Source organism: Penicillium canariense (genome assembly GCF_028826845.1).
Source record: "Penicillium canariense strain IBT 26290 chromosome Unknown utg000002l_segment0_segment0, whole genome shotgun sequence".
NCBI classification, from domain to species: domain Eukaryota; kingdom Fungi; phylum Ascomycota; class Eurotiomycetes; order Eurotiales; family Aspergillaceae; genus Penicillium; species Penicillium canariense.
In genome coordinates, this window is record NW_026622729.1 from 1,643,168 (window position 1) to 1,657,827 (window position 14,660).

The window sequence follows — 14,660 nt, forward strand, 5'->3', positions numbered from 1 at the left end:
TTCAGTGTGTGAAAAGATCTCACCGCGTCGATCTAACCAGAAACTGTGCCCGCCCTGGTAAAGGGGTTCCAAGTGCAGCAATAGAGGCCCAGCTGCTACCTATCTCTGTTGCCAACTTAATCCTCGGTTAAGAAGCCACTTGTATGTATCTACCGGCCGCCTGATTGAATTCCAATGGTATGTTAATGAGCTGGACACCTCCAAAATATAGTCTGTTCTACCTCGTAGAGAGGCGTGAAGACAGGACGGTTCAGGGTAATTCTAATTTGCAATTGTAGTCAGACCACTTGTCGTTCATTTGGAGGGATATTCAATCTCACATTCAAATGCGGAGCCACACTTGATTTGGCTGGCGCAGAAGTATTGCGCAGTGATATTGTCTTCTGGCAGGCTTGGGGAACCAGGAGACCGATTTTGGGACAATGTCGGAACCTCCGAAGCCAATCACGAAGCAATATCTCGCGTTTTATGTGGAAATTTTTATTCCTGTCATAGTTGGAGACCCGTCTCTTTCATTCCAGCCCGTTATTACATCGATTTTGCGGGAAAATCGACCAGGTGTGAGGATCTTTGAAGGGCTGTCTGATATAAAGGCAGACGAGTCAAATTTATCGATGTATAGCAATTCAAAAGTTCACCCGCACTTTTAACCCTGTCCATTAGTCTTCGAGCTCTGCCACAGATTTCTCAAGATCTTCAATCTTCTTGCGGCCGATTCCCAATTTCTTCCGTAAATTTACCTTCCTCGCACGTAAAGCCCGCTTTCGTCGGCGTCGAGGGTAATTCACCGGGCTTTCACCACCCGTGAAAATAACTGCGTCGTAAATCAAGGCCCCAAATAGTGCTCCGCTGATATCTGCACCCCACGGTCCCCAAACCCACCATGCGTGCGATTCCCGGAAGAGTTGGCCACCCCATCCAGCCATGAGGGCAACGAGTCTCGGCCCGAAATCTCGAGCACAATTGAAGCAACTATGGTGAGGCGCGGTTAGTGCGTTGTTATCAAGATACTTCATGAGAAAGAGCTGGCATACCCTCCAGTATTGTAGCCTAATGCTAGAATTATTATTGAAATAAGGACCCCGACAATGAAAGCGTTCATTCCCGCCCCAGGGGGCGCGTTGTTATCATCTCCAAGGGCTATGAGGGCGCCGACTAGGATGGCACTTCCAACAAACTCGGTAAAGAACGCCGTTGCTGGATGGACGAATGGCTTTGGGGCAGTAATGAGCGCCTCTGCAGCAACACTTTGACTCTGAGATACTTTCGCGGCAGCTGCGACTTCAATAATAGCATCATGATAGATCGCATACGCAATTCCACCTGCGGTGATGGCCCCAAGAAGTTGCGCAGCAATATATATCACAGTCCGACGAGCAGGGAATCCTCGAAAGACAGATAGAGCTATTGTAATCGCCGGGTTGAGGTGGCCACCAGATATACCACCGGTGGTATAGATGGCTACCATGAATCCGAATCCCCAGGCGGCACTTTGCGCAGGAAATGATCCAGCCTGACTGGGAAATTAGCACAGAGACCAATTGTCATTGCGAGGGTTGTCTGCGGTCGCAAATATTAGAAAAGGCCTTTCCATAGAATGCATGTCCAAGCACTTACCCCAAGCCATTCAGCCAGTGACTCTCGCAGATGATATCGGAACTTCGACCAAGTATTAAAGAACCCATCATTTCTGGGATCTGTGGGCTGATCCTGCCTCTCTCGTGCGGATGGATCCTGTCCAGCTTGCCTGTCTTCTTTCCTATCCTCTGGCAGAGCACCGTGGCGCATGCCAGGTCTCACAATATGAGGGAGAGGTTGTGATAGACTCCATACGGGAGTGTCCTGCACTTGGCCATATTGAGAATTGTAGGCTTGATAATCCTCGCTGACATATGCATTGTTTGCTGGGTTTTCGGCGCCAGAGCCCGCCAGACTGAAGTCAGGGTTATTGCCCAACCCGTGGCTCTTGGTGGCAGCTTCTTGAGTGCCTTCCGGTGGCTCATATTCACGCGGCTCCACTGAATCTGCTCTGTAGTTGGTATTTGCATCCTTTTCGGGGTGGATTTTGTATCGTCATCTCGTTAGCGCACCTTTGACTTCGTTGTCCTGGCCAACACCGTTCGAGGACTCCATTGCCGCAGGAAAGAAAAAAGAGCGAAATACAGACTGCAGAATAGAAAATTAAACTGCCGCTTAGATGTACCACTATCTTATATACAATTCTAGAACTATCAAAGCTTGGTTCGTAACCCTGGAAGAGAGACCCACTATTTCGTCACTATCGAACTACAACCCTAATAACCAGACATTTCTTGGAAGAACGAATGGAACGATTCTCGGATTAACTAGAAAAGCCACCGGCCAAGACCAGTTTGACGTATGATTGAGTCAAAGAAGTATCTTAGAATAAGGTGAGGAAGTCGTATGGAGCCGATGCATGGCAAGTGCCATTGAATGGGCCCTGCATCTTGTGGCGGATAGAGTTGCCACCCAATAAGGGTCCAACTTCCGTCTCGCGATCGTAGCTTGCAAGTTTTTACCATCCATTTTTATTTTCCCCATTCATCAGGTTTCCCCCTTGTGGTAGTCATACAATTTTGATTAGATATACATTTTTTATCGAGTAGTTATTTATGCAATATTCCCATAGCGTTCACCATTAAGAGCATCTTTAGCCCTGGCTTCTTGCTGCCTATAGCCGGTTTAGGATGCATATATAGAATATTAGACTTGATAATTTAAATTCATTAAGGACCAGGGTAGTGTTGTCTCATTGATGGAATAGTGGCCGGATCAGCACTATCTCTAGTGTGGGCCTGATCTGAACACAAGCAAAACTAACAATTTCATGAGATCTACGTCACCACGACAAGAAACATGGTCTCTATTCTTTATTTCCATTTACCAGTTTTTTATTTAAATAGCACATTTTTCATTGACATGCATGACAGTCCAGGCCAGTAAGGCCAAGTTACTGTAAACACATGCAGAGACTTATTATATGAAATATAAGCAAGGTACCGCTATAACTCTGATCCGGGTGATATAACTCTTTGAACAAAGTTTGACCATTTAGACCTCAACTCGGTCTACCATATCTACAAAATTAAACGGCACACGGTCCCGCTAGCGACCAAATCGGGCGTCTCTGCTAAGGCTGGCTACCGGGAAGAGTTGCCGTATTTTGCGGTAAGGCTCGTTGTAGAAGCGAAGAGAACCTACCTGAACGACAGCTTCGGTATTACCTAGAGAGAAGTCGATTATCTTTGTTCGAGGGAACAGACTTTTGCTGTGCCCAGCACGGTATTCCAGCGGAGGTGATGGCTGATGTGCAAGTTTTTGCCCAGATACATTGGGGGAATGATTTATCGTCAAAGACCCTGTTGAAATGTTGTCATGTCGACTTACCTAGGAATAATGTAGCCGACTGGACTTTGCCCTGGTTTCTGTTATCAGTAAATTGAATCAAACAATTGTTAGCGAACGGCCAGAGCGGGGGGCGTATTGAGAGGTTCGAGCTGTTCAGCATTCAAGATTTAATTGGGAGCCTCTCCCAATCTGGAGCTACTATAATCGCAGTTGATGTACATCCGCGAAGGATTTCCTCCTGAAAGATCACTTTGATCAAAGTATCGCGAGCAACTTTGCCTATGATGTGCTATTTGCCGGATACCGACGCACAAAACAGATCCCGATTCCAGATTAGCTTCTCGCCGCAGGAAGAATCTAGAAGACTAGAAAGGGAGATGACTGAAGTTTGCAGTCGCATGACTGGTGGTTAAAATCAAGTAGAGTCCACTGATACATAGAAGATGTCTGCATTGAGATAGACAGACGCATACTACAATACAGGCAAAGAAATCAGACCATCGCTCTAGTGGTACAAGACTTAAGTGAAGCGCTTCTCGACGGCCTTCCAGTTGATGACCTCCCAGATGGCCTTGAAGTACTCGGCCTTGCGGTTCTGGTATTGGAGGCTAAAGACTGTCAACGAAATTCCAAATGATCAAATTGTTTTAGTAGACTTACTAGTAGGCGTGCTCCCAGGCGTCGACACCCAGAAGGGGCTGGAACTGGCCAACAACAGGGTCCTGGTTAGCGTAGGTGCGGATGCCGATCTGGCCGGTCTGCTTGTCCTTCACGAGCCAAGCCCAGCCGCTGCCCTGGATGCCGGCCAAAGCGGTGTTGAACTTGTTCTTGAACTCATCGAGGCTGCCGTAGGTGCTGTCGATGGTCTGGGCGAGGGAGCCGGAAGGGGGCTCACCACCGCCGGCGCTCTTGGGGGCTAGGTTCTCCCAGAAGAGGGAGTGGTTCAGGTGACCACCGCCGTTGAAGTTGATGGCGGGCTTCAGGGCGATCTGGGCAGAGATATCGCCCTTTGCCTGGGCCTCCTGGAGTTGCTCAATGGAGTTGTTGTAGTTGGTGACATAGGTGTTGTGGTGGTTCTTGTGGTGGATTTCCATGATCTTGCCGGAGATGGAGGGCTCAAGGGCGCCATAGTCGTCTGGAATTTGGTCAGTTGACATTTTTTTCTAATGAAATGTTGCACCGGTATAGGCCCGGAGGTACTGGATTATCCCTGGCTTACAGGTTAGGTCGGGCAGAGTAGCCTTGCCACGGGCAAAAGTCAAGCCCGCAGCTCCAGCCTTGGTGGAAGCTGAAGCTCCCGAGCGCAGGGCAACACGGGCGGAGGTGGAGAGAAGAGCGGCCATGATGTATACGTGAGCAGATAAGAATTGGAGCTCGGAGTGAAAGGTGATATCAATTATGCCTAGAAGGAGAGGAGAGGGAGAGAGGGGACCTCGAGCTATGAAGTAACCGAGCTTAACGTCATCTTGTTTTCGTCCTTCGGGTGAAGGTTGTTCCGCGCCGACCGTCCCCACGTGAATTTCACTGAGCTTTACTTGCAGCAACTTGGAGCTTACGAGCTACGAAGGGAGTTGTTCTGGACAGGGATCAAAACTCATGGTGACAATTTCAACACCATGGAGTCACCCTCGTCACAAGCCGGTCAGAAACGCAAGGTCGACGATATGAGCTCCTCCGACGATGAAGAAGCGCGCCCGACCACCAGCTTCCGTGGCTTCGCTAGAGCCCGCGAGCGCTCCGAATCACCTCCTGCGATGGGTGGCTTGGGCAGCGCTGCCCGCAACCCCTGGAATAACATGGCCAACGCAGCGGCCGCCGCGCCGCCTACCCGAAATGGTGGAGCATCCCGTGGTGGAAGAGGAGGAAACTCGTTCGCCGCGCGCATGATGGCGAAAATGGGGTACAAAGAGGGACAAGGTCTAGGTACGAGCGGCCAGGGTATTGTCAACCCGATTGAAGCGCAGGCACGACCACAAGGTGCTGGTTTAGGTGCTGTGCGGGAGAAGACCAAGCAAGCACGCAATGAAGAGAAAAGAGAAGCTGCGCGCCGAGGCGAGTCGATCGAAGACAGCTCCGATGAAGAGAAAGAACGGCGGCGCAAGAAGAAGCTGGAGCGCAAGACGGGAAGCCGGAGTGGAACTGGCACTCCAGCACCGCGACCGAAGCCCAAATTCCGAACCGCGCGGGAAATAGAGGATGATATGGAAGGGCTCGAAGTGCCGAATGTCCTCAAGTCACTCATCGATGCGACTGGAAAGGAACAACGTGTCTTGACTTCGACGGCTGGTTTGATGGCATCGCAGGAGTTTGTCAGCCAGGGAGAAGGAGATGCAATCAAAATTGCACGGCGTGCTCGGACCGACCTCGAAGCCTTTGCGGACGAATGGAAGGGATTGACCGAGAGGAAGAAATTCATCGAGATTGAGGAGGCCCAGGTAGTGGACGAGTTGGATGCATATCAAGCTCAAGTCAATCATCTTACCGGGCTGATCGCCGCCGTGGAAGAGCTGGATATCTTCGAACACGACGAAAACATTGCATCCAAATTTAATGAGATGACCGAAAAGATCGAAGCCATGGAGTCCAAGTACCATGACGTCAGGGATAAATACCGACTAGCAGAAGCAGCAGTCGCTGCTATGCACCCGCTCTTCCGGCAGGCAATGGAAGAGTGGGAGCCTCTCCAGGATCCAAGCTTTCTCGTGCCCAATCTTACCCGTCTTCAACCTATTCTTTCTCGCCGGCCCGAGAACGGAGAAGTTCAACAGCGATCATCTACCTCGCCTTACGAAACAATGATATACACTCTCTGGCTACCACGAGTGCGCTCAGCACTTCTCAACGATTGGGATGTCTACGACCCGAACGTAGCGACCGCTCTGGTCGTTGCTTGGAAACCCATTGTTCCATCCTTTGTATTTGCAAACCTCATCGATCAATTGGTGGTCCCGAAGCTCAGTGGAGCCCTGAGGAAGTGGAAACCGAGGAGCAGCCGACGACATCCATCTCAGCAGGATGGAAAGTTTCCCTGGTGGCTCTTCACATGGCTGCCATATCTGGGTGATCGGCACACCAACTCTAAGCAGCCTACGGGTCTTATGTCCGATACTAAGAGGAAGTTCCGCGTGGTATTAGACACATGGAGTCTGCGTCGAGGTCTCATTAACGGCATTGAGCTGTGGCGGGACGCACTCGGCAGTGAATTTGACGTTTGTCTGCGCAATCACCTGCTCCCACGACTGGCCCGTCACCTCCGCGAGGACTTTACCGTGAACCCTCAAGACCAAGACTTGAAAGCACTCGAGGATGTACTTCGTTGGAAGGACTTCTTCAAACCCAACGTGATGGGCCTGCTACTGGTCTCCGACTTTTTCCCGAAGTGGCATGAGATCCTATACATTTGGCTCACTAACGACCCCAACTATGAGGAGGTTGGCGAATGGTTCTCCTGGTGGCAGACCCAGATCCCAAAGGGGGTCAACGAGCTGGCCATTGTCGAGGACGAGTGGAACAAGGGTCTACAGACCATGAACCTCGCCGCGGAACTCGGCGGCCGCGCTGCCGCCGAGCTTCCACGCCCTACCGTAAATGGGCGGACCGCGCTTCCTACCCGAGAAGACGCCGTGGCAGAAGCTGCTGCAGCGGCAAGCACAGCGGCTCCCGCACCTCAGGCGAAGCCTGCCATCGTGGAGGAAATTGCATTCAAGGACATTGTGGAAAACTGGTGCGTGGAGCAGGGCCTTATTATTCTGCCTTTGCGCGAGGCACATCCGCAGAATGGACATCCTCTATTCCGCATCACGGCCAGTGCCACTGGCAAAGGTGGAGTGGTGGCATACTTGCACGGCGAAGTGGTGTGGGTGCAGAATAAGAAGGCCAAGGATGTCTGGGAGCCGATGGGCCTGGAAGACTCCCTGGTTGAGCGCGCCGAGGGGCGATAGTTTACACAGATCGAGCCCAAAGATACACCTTGGACATGTATTGTTAGAAATCAGATATACCCCTTCCCCTTATCGATGATGATTTTTCTCTCTGTACTCCGATGTACTTCGACTATATCTAAGCGCTGTATGACGACTGTGAGCCTGGCCTCGGGCTGAGGGGATCCACAGAGCCTGGTCGATGGGATCCACTGCCGAGCTATACAGCCGTGCAGCTGTTTCTATTGCAGGACAGGGTGATTACTTGACCAGATAGTGGGGGAGGAGGCGTGGGCGTGTTAGGACAAGGTGACTCTGCCTCAGAAAGAATATCTGTATGAGCAACATACTTATTACATGGCCTCCAGCAATCCCCTGATCAGCAACACAGCCTAGCGTCATTGGCTGTGGACGCAACCCCGAAAAGGTGAAAGCTGGGAAAGCAGTGAAAGACCTGAGCCTCATTAAAACGCGGAGGATAATTTCAGATGATGGCGGTTGGGCTCATCCTGATGCCGTGCTGCTGCCGCCCGGTTCGATCTAGGACACTGCGCGTCTGTCAGGGAAATACATAGAGTACACTCTCAACATCCTACTCTCTGAAAAGAAAAATTAAATAATCCATACCGTCTTCTATACTCTTTCCCATTCGGTTACACTGTACACTACGCACTACACCCACCATCCATGAAGCCCTCACCACTATCGGGCTCCTCGGGTCTCGCTCTTGCAGCCCTAGGCCGGGCATAACTGAAGGCGAGATGAGCATCGCAACAGCAACCGCAGCCGCAGCTACATCATCCGGCACGGACGCGAATTCAGCAGCAGACGCCGCAACAGACGCTTCGATCCTCGTTACGGGCACGAGGACCGACACAGCCGAGTCGATGAGGACCATCACCGGCATTTCTGCACGCGTTCAGGTCGGATTCTTCACTCGCCTGCCCCAGTCCGTGCAGGAAGAGCTGCAGAGCAACCCAGCCCTACTCCTCTCGGTCGTCGGCGGGTACGCGACGTCCAGCGCGTGGATCAAGGGCCTGCCGCCCACACTTAAGAGCTATCGGCCGTCCTTCCCAGGCGGAAGCCAGGTCAGCAGAGGCGTCGAGTAGGAGCATCACACCGGCGACGGCGCCGAGTAGCTCTAGTGAGAGCTCTGCGTCTGACAGTAGCAGTACGGCGACGAGTTCGTCAACGGGGCGGGGCTGTGGCCACGGGAGGCGTCGTGATGGGAGTTGCAAGGGTGGCGGGTGCGTTGGGGACGGTTCTTGCGCTGTAGGCATGTAGGGATACGGAGTCAATGCTGCCAGAACAAATAGTGTTGGTATGTGAACCACTCAGTGCTGCATCGGTGGATTGTTTCGTTGATTATGTGGTAGATTTGGATAATGTAAATTAGCTCCAGAGCCAAGAGCGTCGCGTCGTGTGGATTTCCAGATTTTCAGGCTCGCGGAACCCACGATCGAAGCTATTGCATGCGAGTCTCCACAGCGCAAATTTTAACCAGGCCGTTCGTGCGAGTCTAGAACTCGACCGGCCAATTTCGTCCCAGATCTGCTGTGTCACGAAACGAGGACGGTCGACTGTGGCCATTGGCCCCGGCCGGGGGAATGTTAGTCGCGTCTGAACGTGATGGACACAGGCAGCTTTTGGCCCATTGGAGATTCAGGATTGACCACAGCATCTGAAGTCATCGGAGTGGAAGAGAAGAGCAGTGGAGCCCGCCAAGGCGGGACATTCGCGGTGACGACCCCGCGGGAGCCCTACGGAGTCTTGCGTCGCGCCATTCACCGCCTCCAATGGGATCGTGCAGATTCCATCGGCCGCGCAGGGCTCCACCCGCGTCGATCGCGTGTCGATCCAATCACCGCTGATCCAATGGTCAGCAGCCCCCGCCCACCCAATCGCGGCCGGTGTATTTGTCGTGACCTGCAACATCTCGCCGCCAAAGATGTGCTTGTTATTCGCCAGAGGGCCTGCGCTGACCTTTGAAGAGTCGCTGATTGGATACGACCCCCTCGGGATGCAATCATCTCCAGTTTTTTTCCTTTACCAGAGTGGTTTTTGCCTGCGCTAGGTGATGGGGAACGCTCTGTTGCTGGTGGAATTGCTGAGACCGGTGAGCAGGTAGTGGGAGTTAAAAGGATCTGGGAGCCAGGGGGGACGTGGAGGGACTTATTCTTGGGTTACAGTGCTGAATTTCGATTCTTGGATTGTCGCAATACTCCGTACCCTCTTGAGTTCCAGAAGTGGTCGGTTCCACGACGCCACTGTTGATCCAGTCCTCTTTCGCAGGCCTCGAGACAAGAGATCCTCTCTCCCCTTTTCCACCTCGTCCAGACGTGTCCTCTTTTTTCAGCAAAGAAGGCTGGTTTCCCCGGGGCCTTTCTTGCTCTATTCTTCCATCCCTACATCGTTGTCTTGTATATCGGCGTGCATCGTCGACCTGACCGTCAGCCTCGCCTCGCCACTGCTCGAATTGTCCAATCGGAGATAGCCCAACGCGTAGCGTGGTAGTGCTCTTTTCTCCGGCTCCGACGGGTCTGAACGGGCTGATATCTCCGGCAACATCTCTGTGGAAGGTTCATAGAAGGACTCCTCCACATCGCAAAACAGAAACACTGGGCCAGAGAAACACAGAACCAGCCCAGCCGCAGCAACTATGGCCCTTCTCTTCCTCAAGCAGAAGCTGTTTCCAGAGCGGGAAACCAAGCTGCACAGTGAGTCGCCCCAGCTTTGCGGGCTTCGTACACCGCAGTTGCAATGATGTAGGCTAACATACCTCCCATAGGCAAACCGCTCCTCGCCCGCATCGACGACGAAGAGACCATCCGTGGGGACTCGGACCAAGACTTGGAATCGCAATGCTCCTATAATACCTTTGGCCGCGTAGTGAGCAACGACGATTCCAGAAGCGAGAGCAGCAGCAGCAGCAGCACAACGCGCTCACGCATCAACCCGCGCATTGTTTCCGATGCCATCCTCGGCCTCTCTGATGGCCTGACAGTGCCCTTCGCCTTGTCCGCAGGCTTGTCGGCGCTGGGCAACACCAAGGTCGTGGTCCTGGGTGGCCTCGCCGAGCTCACAGCGGGCGCCATCTCGATGGGTTTGGGTGGGTACGTTGGAGCCAAGAGCGAAGCGTAAGCGCCCCCCTGCACCCCCAACACGTCAATCTGAAAGCATAGCCGGAACTAATTGCCCTCTCAGTGAATCATACGAAGCCACCGTTCGCGAAACACAAGCACTCATTGACTCCGATCCCTCGGAAACCAGCAACATCGTCCGCGACACCTTCGCACCCTACCGCCTCTCACCGACCGCCATCGACGACATCACACGCGACCTGCACTCCTCGCACGAGCGGCTCCTCGAGTTCCTGCTCGCCTTCCACCACCGCGAGACCGCGCCGGACTGCAATCAGGCATGGATCAGCGCTCTCACCCTGGCGATTGGCTACTTCGTCGGCGGCTTCATCCCGCTGATTCCGTACTTCATTGAGTCGCGGGTGATAGCCGCGCTGTACTGGAGTATCGGGGTGATGGGAGTGACGCTGTTCGTGTTTGGCTATGTGAAAACGTGTGTGGTCCGCGGGTGGTCTGGCCGTGACAATGTAGTTGCCGGCATTTGGGGTGGTGTGCAGATGTGCTTTGTCGGCGGCGTTGCGGCCGGCGCGGCGATTGCATTGGTGCGGCTGATTGACACGGGGAGCGCGTGATGCATTTGCGGGGGGAGCGAAATTATACGCCCAAAAAGCATAGCCGGAGTTTGGGTGGTTTGGTTGCCTTGTTTTCTCTCTTCTTTCTTCTTGCTCTCCTCTACTCTGCAGCCTTTAATGATCTGACGGCCTATCTGTCCCTGTCCCCAGCTTGGGGACTCATCAGCGGGCGTTTTCTTTACGATATCCAATGAGACATGCATTTCCACATAGACCCGTGGTTGCAGAACGAACCATGCTGATCATCAGAGATACCCAATGCCTTCATAACCTCCATGCCTAGCCTGAACCACTTCCTACAAGATCGTCGTATATCGCATAGTGATTGATTTACCCCGCCAACGCCCGCTGCACCAACGCCTTGCCCTTCTCCGACAAGTCAATCCGCAATGCCTCCGCCCTCCCCGCTTCACTCATCTTCGCCCACGTCTTCCTCAAAATCCCCACGATCTTCTCCTCATCGGCTATCTGCCTCTCAAACTGATCAAACTGATCATCCAAAAACACCAAACAAGCCACATCCTCCAGCGTCTGCGTATCGGCATCCCCCTTCTTCAAATCTGCCTTGCGCACCAACGCTCCCACCCGCGCCGCATCGGCGGCACTGTACCCGCTCTCCACGCAGATCTGCTCGGCCAACGCTGCCTGGCGTCGCTGGAGCTCGCCGCGCCAGGAGTGGTACCCGATTTTGGTGGCGGGGTAGGAGGAGCGCGGGATTTCCCAGCGGCGGAGGTGTTGGGCGCGGATGGCGAGGCGGAGGAGGGGACCGGCGGTGGGATTGAGCCGCTCGAGGTAGAGGGTCATTTGGCGGGCGTAGTGGAGTTCGTAGGGGGTGGTGCGGTCGTTGATGGTGATGGTGTTGGGGTCGTCGCTGTGCGCGGCGTCGATGCGCTGTAGGGCAATCTCGTAAGACATGGTGGGTGGGAGCAATGCGGGGTCTCTGCGTTATGTTTCAATGGGGGCCCGTTGGCCTTGTTGCGCCGGGGAAGTGAGGATTTGAGGCTAGGAAGGTATGAGGGCGGGGAGAAAAGAAGATACGAGATGGGACAGATGAACCTAAGAAGCTGCGGCTCGGACGGGTGGGGGTGATTGAGTAACCAGCGAGTGAGGCGCCGCTGATTGGAGAAAATGATGTATCACTTACCCCCGCGTCTTGTTGTTCTGTCTCCTGAGGCTCTGCACAAAGCGCGGGGCTGAGTGCCAGGCTCAACAAAATATATTGATCCGCGGTGGTATAGTCAACTCTATTACTTGGGATATAGAATCAATTGAGCCAGAGCGTATCTAAACGGGGATTTTTTTGCACTGGTGCCCCGTGATGTACTCGGCACAGAATAGAAAATCCCAATGGACGGATCTACACCTCACACGGCCAGTTGTCTTTTGTGCGCCAGGATGTTTGGAAGTGCAGAGCATGAATGTAGGCTTGAGATCGTCTTGCCAAGGGCATTTGCTACGTGCCATATCCATGGATGGAGAGGGCCCTCCGTGCATATCGATTACGAGACGACACATCGGCCGGAGCATTCGAAGAAGGATATTTGAGAAGACACTGGGGCGTGTTGAAGGATATACTGAGGGGCATGGGAGGTACTCCCTAATAAGATTATGTCGAACGCTTGATGTGGCTTATGTTGTTGGTGTGAGACCCAGAGAAGATTCAAAATAGGAACGGGAACTACAGATTCGTGAATAGGCGCAGATCAATAGGTGGTATATAGTATATTTGCTAAAAATGGTATCTCCGTATCGTAATAACCTAAAGAGTCCCAAGCATTATAGTCGGCAAAAGTAAAGTCTCCCCCTAGCTGCCCCCAGATACCCCCACAACCTTAACAAGCCATAGATTATATATTCAATTTCGGCGTTCTAGATACCGAGACACTGACCCATCACAACTCCATCTACCCATCATCTTGGCCCTCCTTATTCACCGTTGTGGTCTGAAAGTGACTCAATATCACTAAACGTCGCTTTCTCCAGCCCTTGCTTAGAGCTAAACGCCTGGTTCAAGGTGTATCCCTTCGTGAACAGAGCCGTGACAATTCCCAATCCGGCAATCCCGCACATGACAGCCCAGACAATCGTCAGTGACTTGGCGTACAGTTTTTCAATCAATTGACGCTCTGCACCATCTTTCGGCAGAGTGTGTATATACTTCACCAAGCTAGACGCATCCTGTGCATAGGCGCCTGCCGTCTGACCGAGCTGAGGGTGGTGACTGAATTCGTGCTTGATGCGGTTCTGGAAGACCACACCGCCGATTGCGACGCCAACCGCCTGGCCAAGAACTCGGAAGAAGGGAGTCATTGTGACAGAGATGGAGAGGTATGCCGGGTCTGCGGCGGCTTGGACGGCGAGCATGACCGTGGGATACAGAATGCCCAGACCTATGCCAGCAACAAGATTGACGAATATCCATTTCGGGATGGTGGAGTTCTCATCCAAAAGGCAGATGAGACCTAATCCCAGGGCAGATATTGGCCATCCCGACCGTATGGCCCAGCGGTAGCTGTTCACTTTGGCGGCGACGATGCCGGTGATAACTGAGATGGGTGCGACGGTCAGGGACTCGGGGAAGACAGCCAAGCCGGCGACGACGGGGCCGTATCCCAGTACCCCCTCGTAGTAGAGCGGTAAGTAGTAGACGATAGCCCAAAGGATCATGCCGTGGAGGAACGTGCCCGCGTAGCTGACCGACTGGGTCTGATTGTTGAAGATGAGGAGAGGCACGAGAGGTTTTGCTGCACCCAGCGTCTCATATACACCGAACCCAACCAGTCCGGCCACGCCCAGGAGAAGAGGAACGAGAGTATGCCACGAGTCCCAGGGGTACATGATGCCGCCCCAGGTGAGCGGGATCAAGAATGAAGTCAGGGACGCCACAAACAGGACGCATCCAACACAGTCGACCTTTGCAAGATTCTCTCGCAGTGGAACGGGACTTTTCTGCAACTTAAGGAAGATGGGAATCAGGACCAGCCCCAATCCGCAGAAGGGCAGATTGATCCAAAAGATCCACCTCCACGACGCAGCCGACTGGGTGAAAGCACCGCCAATCAAGGGACCGGTGACGGTACCCAGCGCCCATGTTCCAGACCGAATACTGAACCACTTCCCTCTCTCCCGCAGGGGAATGAGATCTGCGATGAGTACCTCCGTGAGGACCATGATACCTCCGCCGCCCACACCCTGGATCGATCGACCGACGAGCAGTAGAGTAAATGCATTTGCGACAGCCGCTAGTATTGAACCGAGGGTAAATGCGGCAACGGCCAGCAGAAGGATAGATTTGCGACCAAAGATGTCAGATGCGAGACAAAAGATTGGTTGGAAGACGCAGGATGCGACTAAGAAAGAGGTGCCTGTCCAGAAGGCTTGCGTTGCGGTGCCGCCAAGATCATCAGAGATCGTCTGTAAAGAAGATGTTAGCTATACAGAGATTGAAGAGGGATGATAAAACAGGGAAGAGAATGATAGCGTACCGGAAGGGAAACCGAGATCGACGTCGCATCCAGAGCCGCAACGAAGTTCAATAATCCGACGACAGCAAATATACACTTGAGCTGCCAACTCGGTTTCCACACTGGCATAACTTCCATTTCTTGGGCCTTAGGAGACATGGTGTCCTGTGGTAGGATCTCCGTCCAATGAAAAGA

At 53.1% G+C, this 14,660-nt stretch overlaps 7 protein-coding genes across 7 annotated transcripts; 3 read left to right on the plus strand and 4 right to left on the minus strand.

Annotated features, from left to right (window-relative positions):
• Positions 1 to 659: 659 nt before the first annotated feature.
• N7482_003799 (uncharacterized protein) lies at positions 660 to 2,133 on the minus strand (the record flags this gene model as incomplete). The annotated part of the gene is made up of 4 exons (XM_056685924.1): positions 660 to 972; positions 1,035 to 1,513; positions 1,618 to 2,024; positions 2,091 to 2,133. 4 exons carry the CDS (start codon positions 2,131 to 2,133, stop codon positions 660 to 662), a joined length of 1,242 nt encoding a protein of 413 aa, XP_056544666.1.
• A 1,756-nt stretch (positions 2,134 to 3,889) lies between these two features.
• On the minus strand, positions 3,890 to 4,712 carry sod2 (superoxide dismutase sodB; the record flags this gene model as incomplete). Its single annotated transcript, XM_056685925.1, has 3 exons — positions 3,890 to 3,977; positions 4,030 to 4,504; positions 4,589 to 4,712. 3 exons carry the CDS (start codon positions 4,710 to 4,712, stop codon positions 3,890 to 3,892), a joined length of 687 nt encoding a protein of 228 aa, XP_056544667.1.
• A 273-nt stretch (positions 4,713 to 4,985) lies between these two features.
• On the plus strand, positions 4,986 to 7,310 carry N7482_003801 (putative G-patch domain protein (TFIP11); the record flags this gene model as incomplete). Its single annotated transcript, XM_056685926.1, has 1 exon — positions 4,986 to 7,310. The coding sequence occupies one exon, from the start codon at positions 4,986 to 4,988 to the stop codon at positions 7,308 to 7,310; it is 2,325 nt and encodes a 774-aa protein (XP_056544668.1).
• A 740-nt stretch (positions 7,311 to 8,050) lies between these two features.
• N7482_003802 (uncharacterized protein) lies at positions 8,051 to 8,398 on the plus strand (the record flags this gene model as incomplete). The annotated part of the gene is made up of 1 exon (XM_056685927.1): positions 8,051 to 8,398. One exon carries the CDS (start codon positions 8,051 to 8,053, stop codon positions 8,396 to 8,398), a length of 348 nt encoding a protein of 115 aa, XP_056544669.1.
• A 1,550-nt stretch (positions 8,399 to 9,948) lies between these two features.
• Positions 9,949 to 11,001, plus strand: N7482_003803 (VIT1/CCC1 transporter family protein; the record flags this gene model as incomplete). The annotated part of the gene is made up of 3 exons (XM_056685928.1): positions 9,949 to 10,033; positions 10,078 to 10,426; positions 10,494 to 11,001. The coding sequence occupies 3 exons, from the start codon at positions 9,949 to 9,951 to the stop codon at positions 10,999 to 11,001; spliced, it is 942 nt and encodes a 313-aa protein (XP_056544670.1).
• A 330-nt stretch (positions 11,002 to 11,331) lies between these two features.
• N7482_003804 (DUF4202 domain-containing protein) lies at positions 11,332 to 11,916 on the minus strand (the record flags this gene model as incomplete). The annotated part of the gene is made up of 1 exon (XM_056685929.1): positions 11,332 to 11,916. One exon carries the CDS (start codon positions 11,914 to 11,916, stop codon positions 11,332 to 11,334), a length of 585 nt encoding a protein of 194 aa, XP_056544671.1.
• A 1,011-nt stretch (positions 11,917 to 12,927) lies between these two features.
• N7482_003805 (MDR family MFS transporter) lies at positions 12,928 to 14,624 on the minus strand (the record flags this gene model as incomplete). Its single annotated transcript, XM_056685930.1, has 2 exons — positions 12,928 to 14,415; positions 14,487 to 14,624. 2 exons carry the CDS (start codon positions 14,622 to 14,624, stop codon positions 12,928 to 12,930), a joined length of 1,626 nt encoding a protein of 541 aa, XP_056544672.1.
• Positions 14,625 to 14,660: the final 36 nt, after the last annotated feature.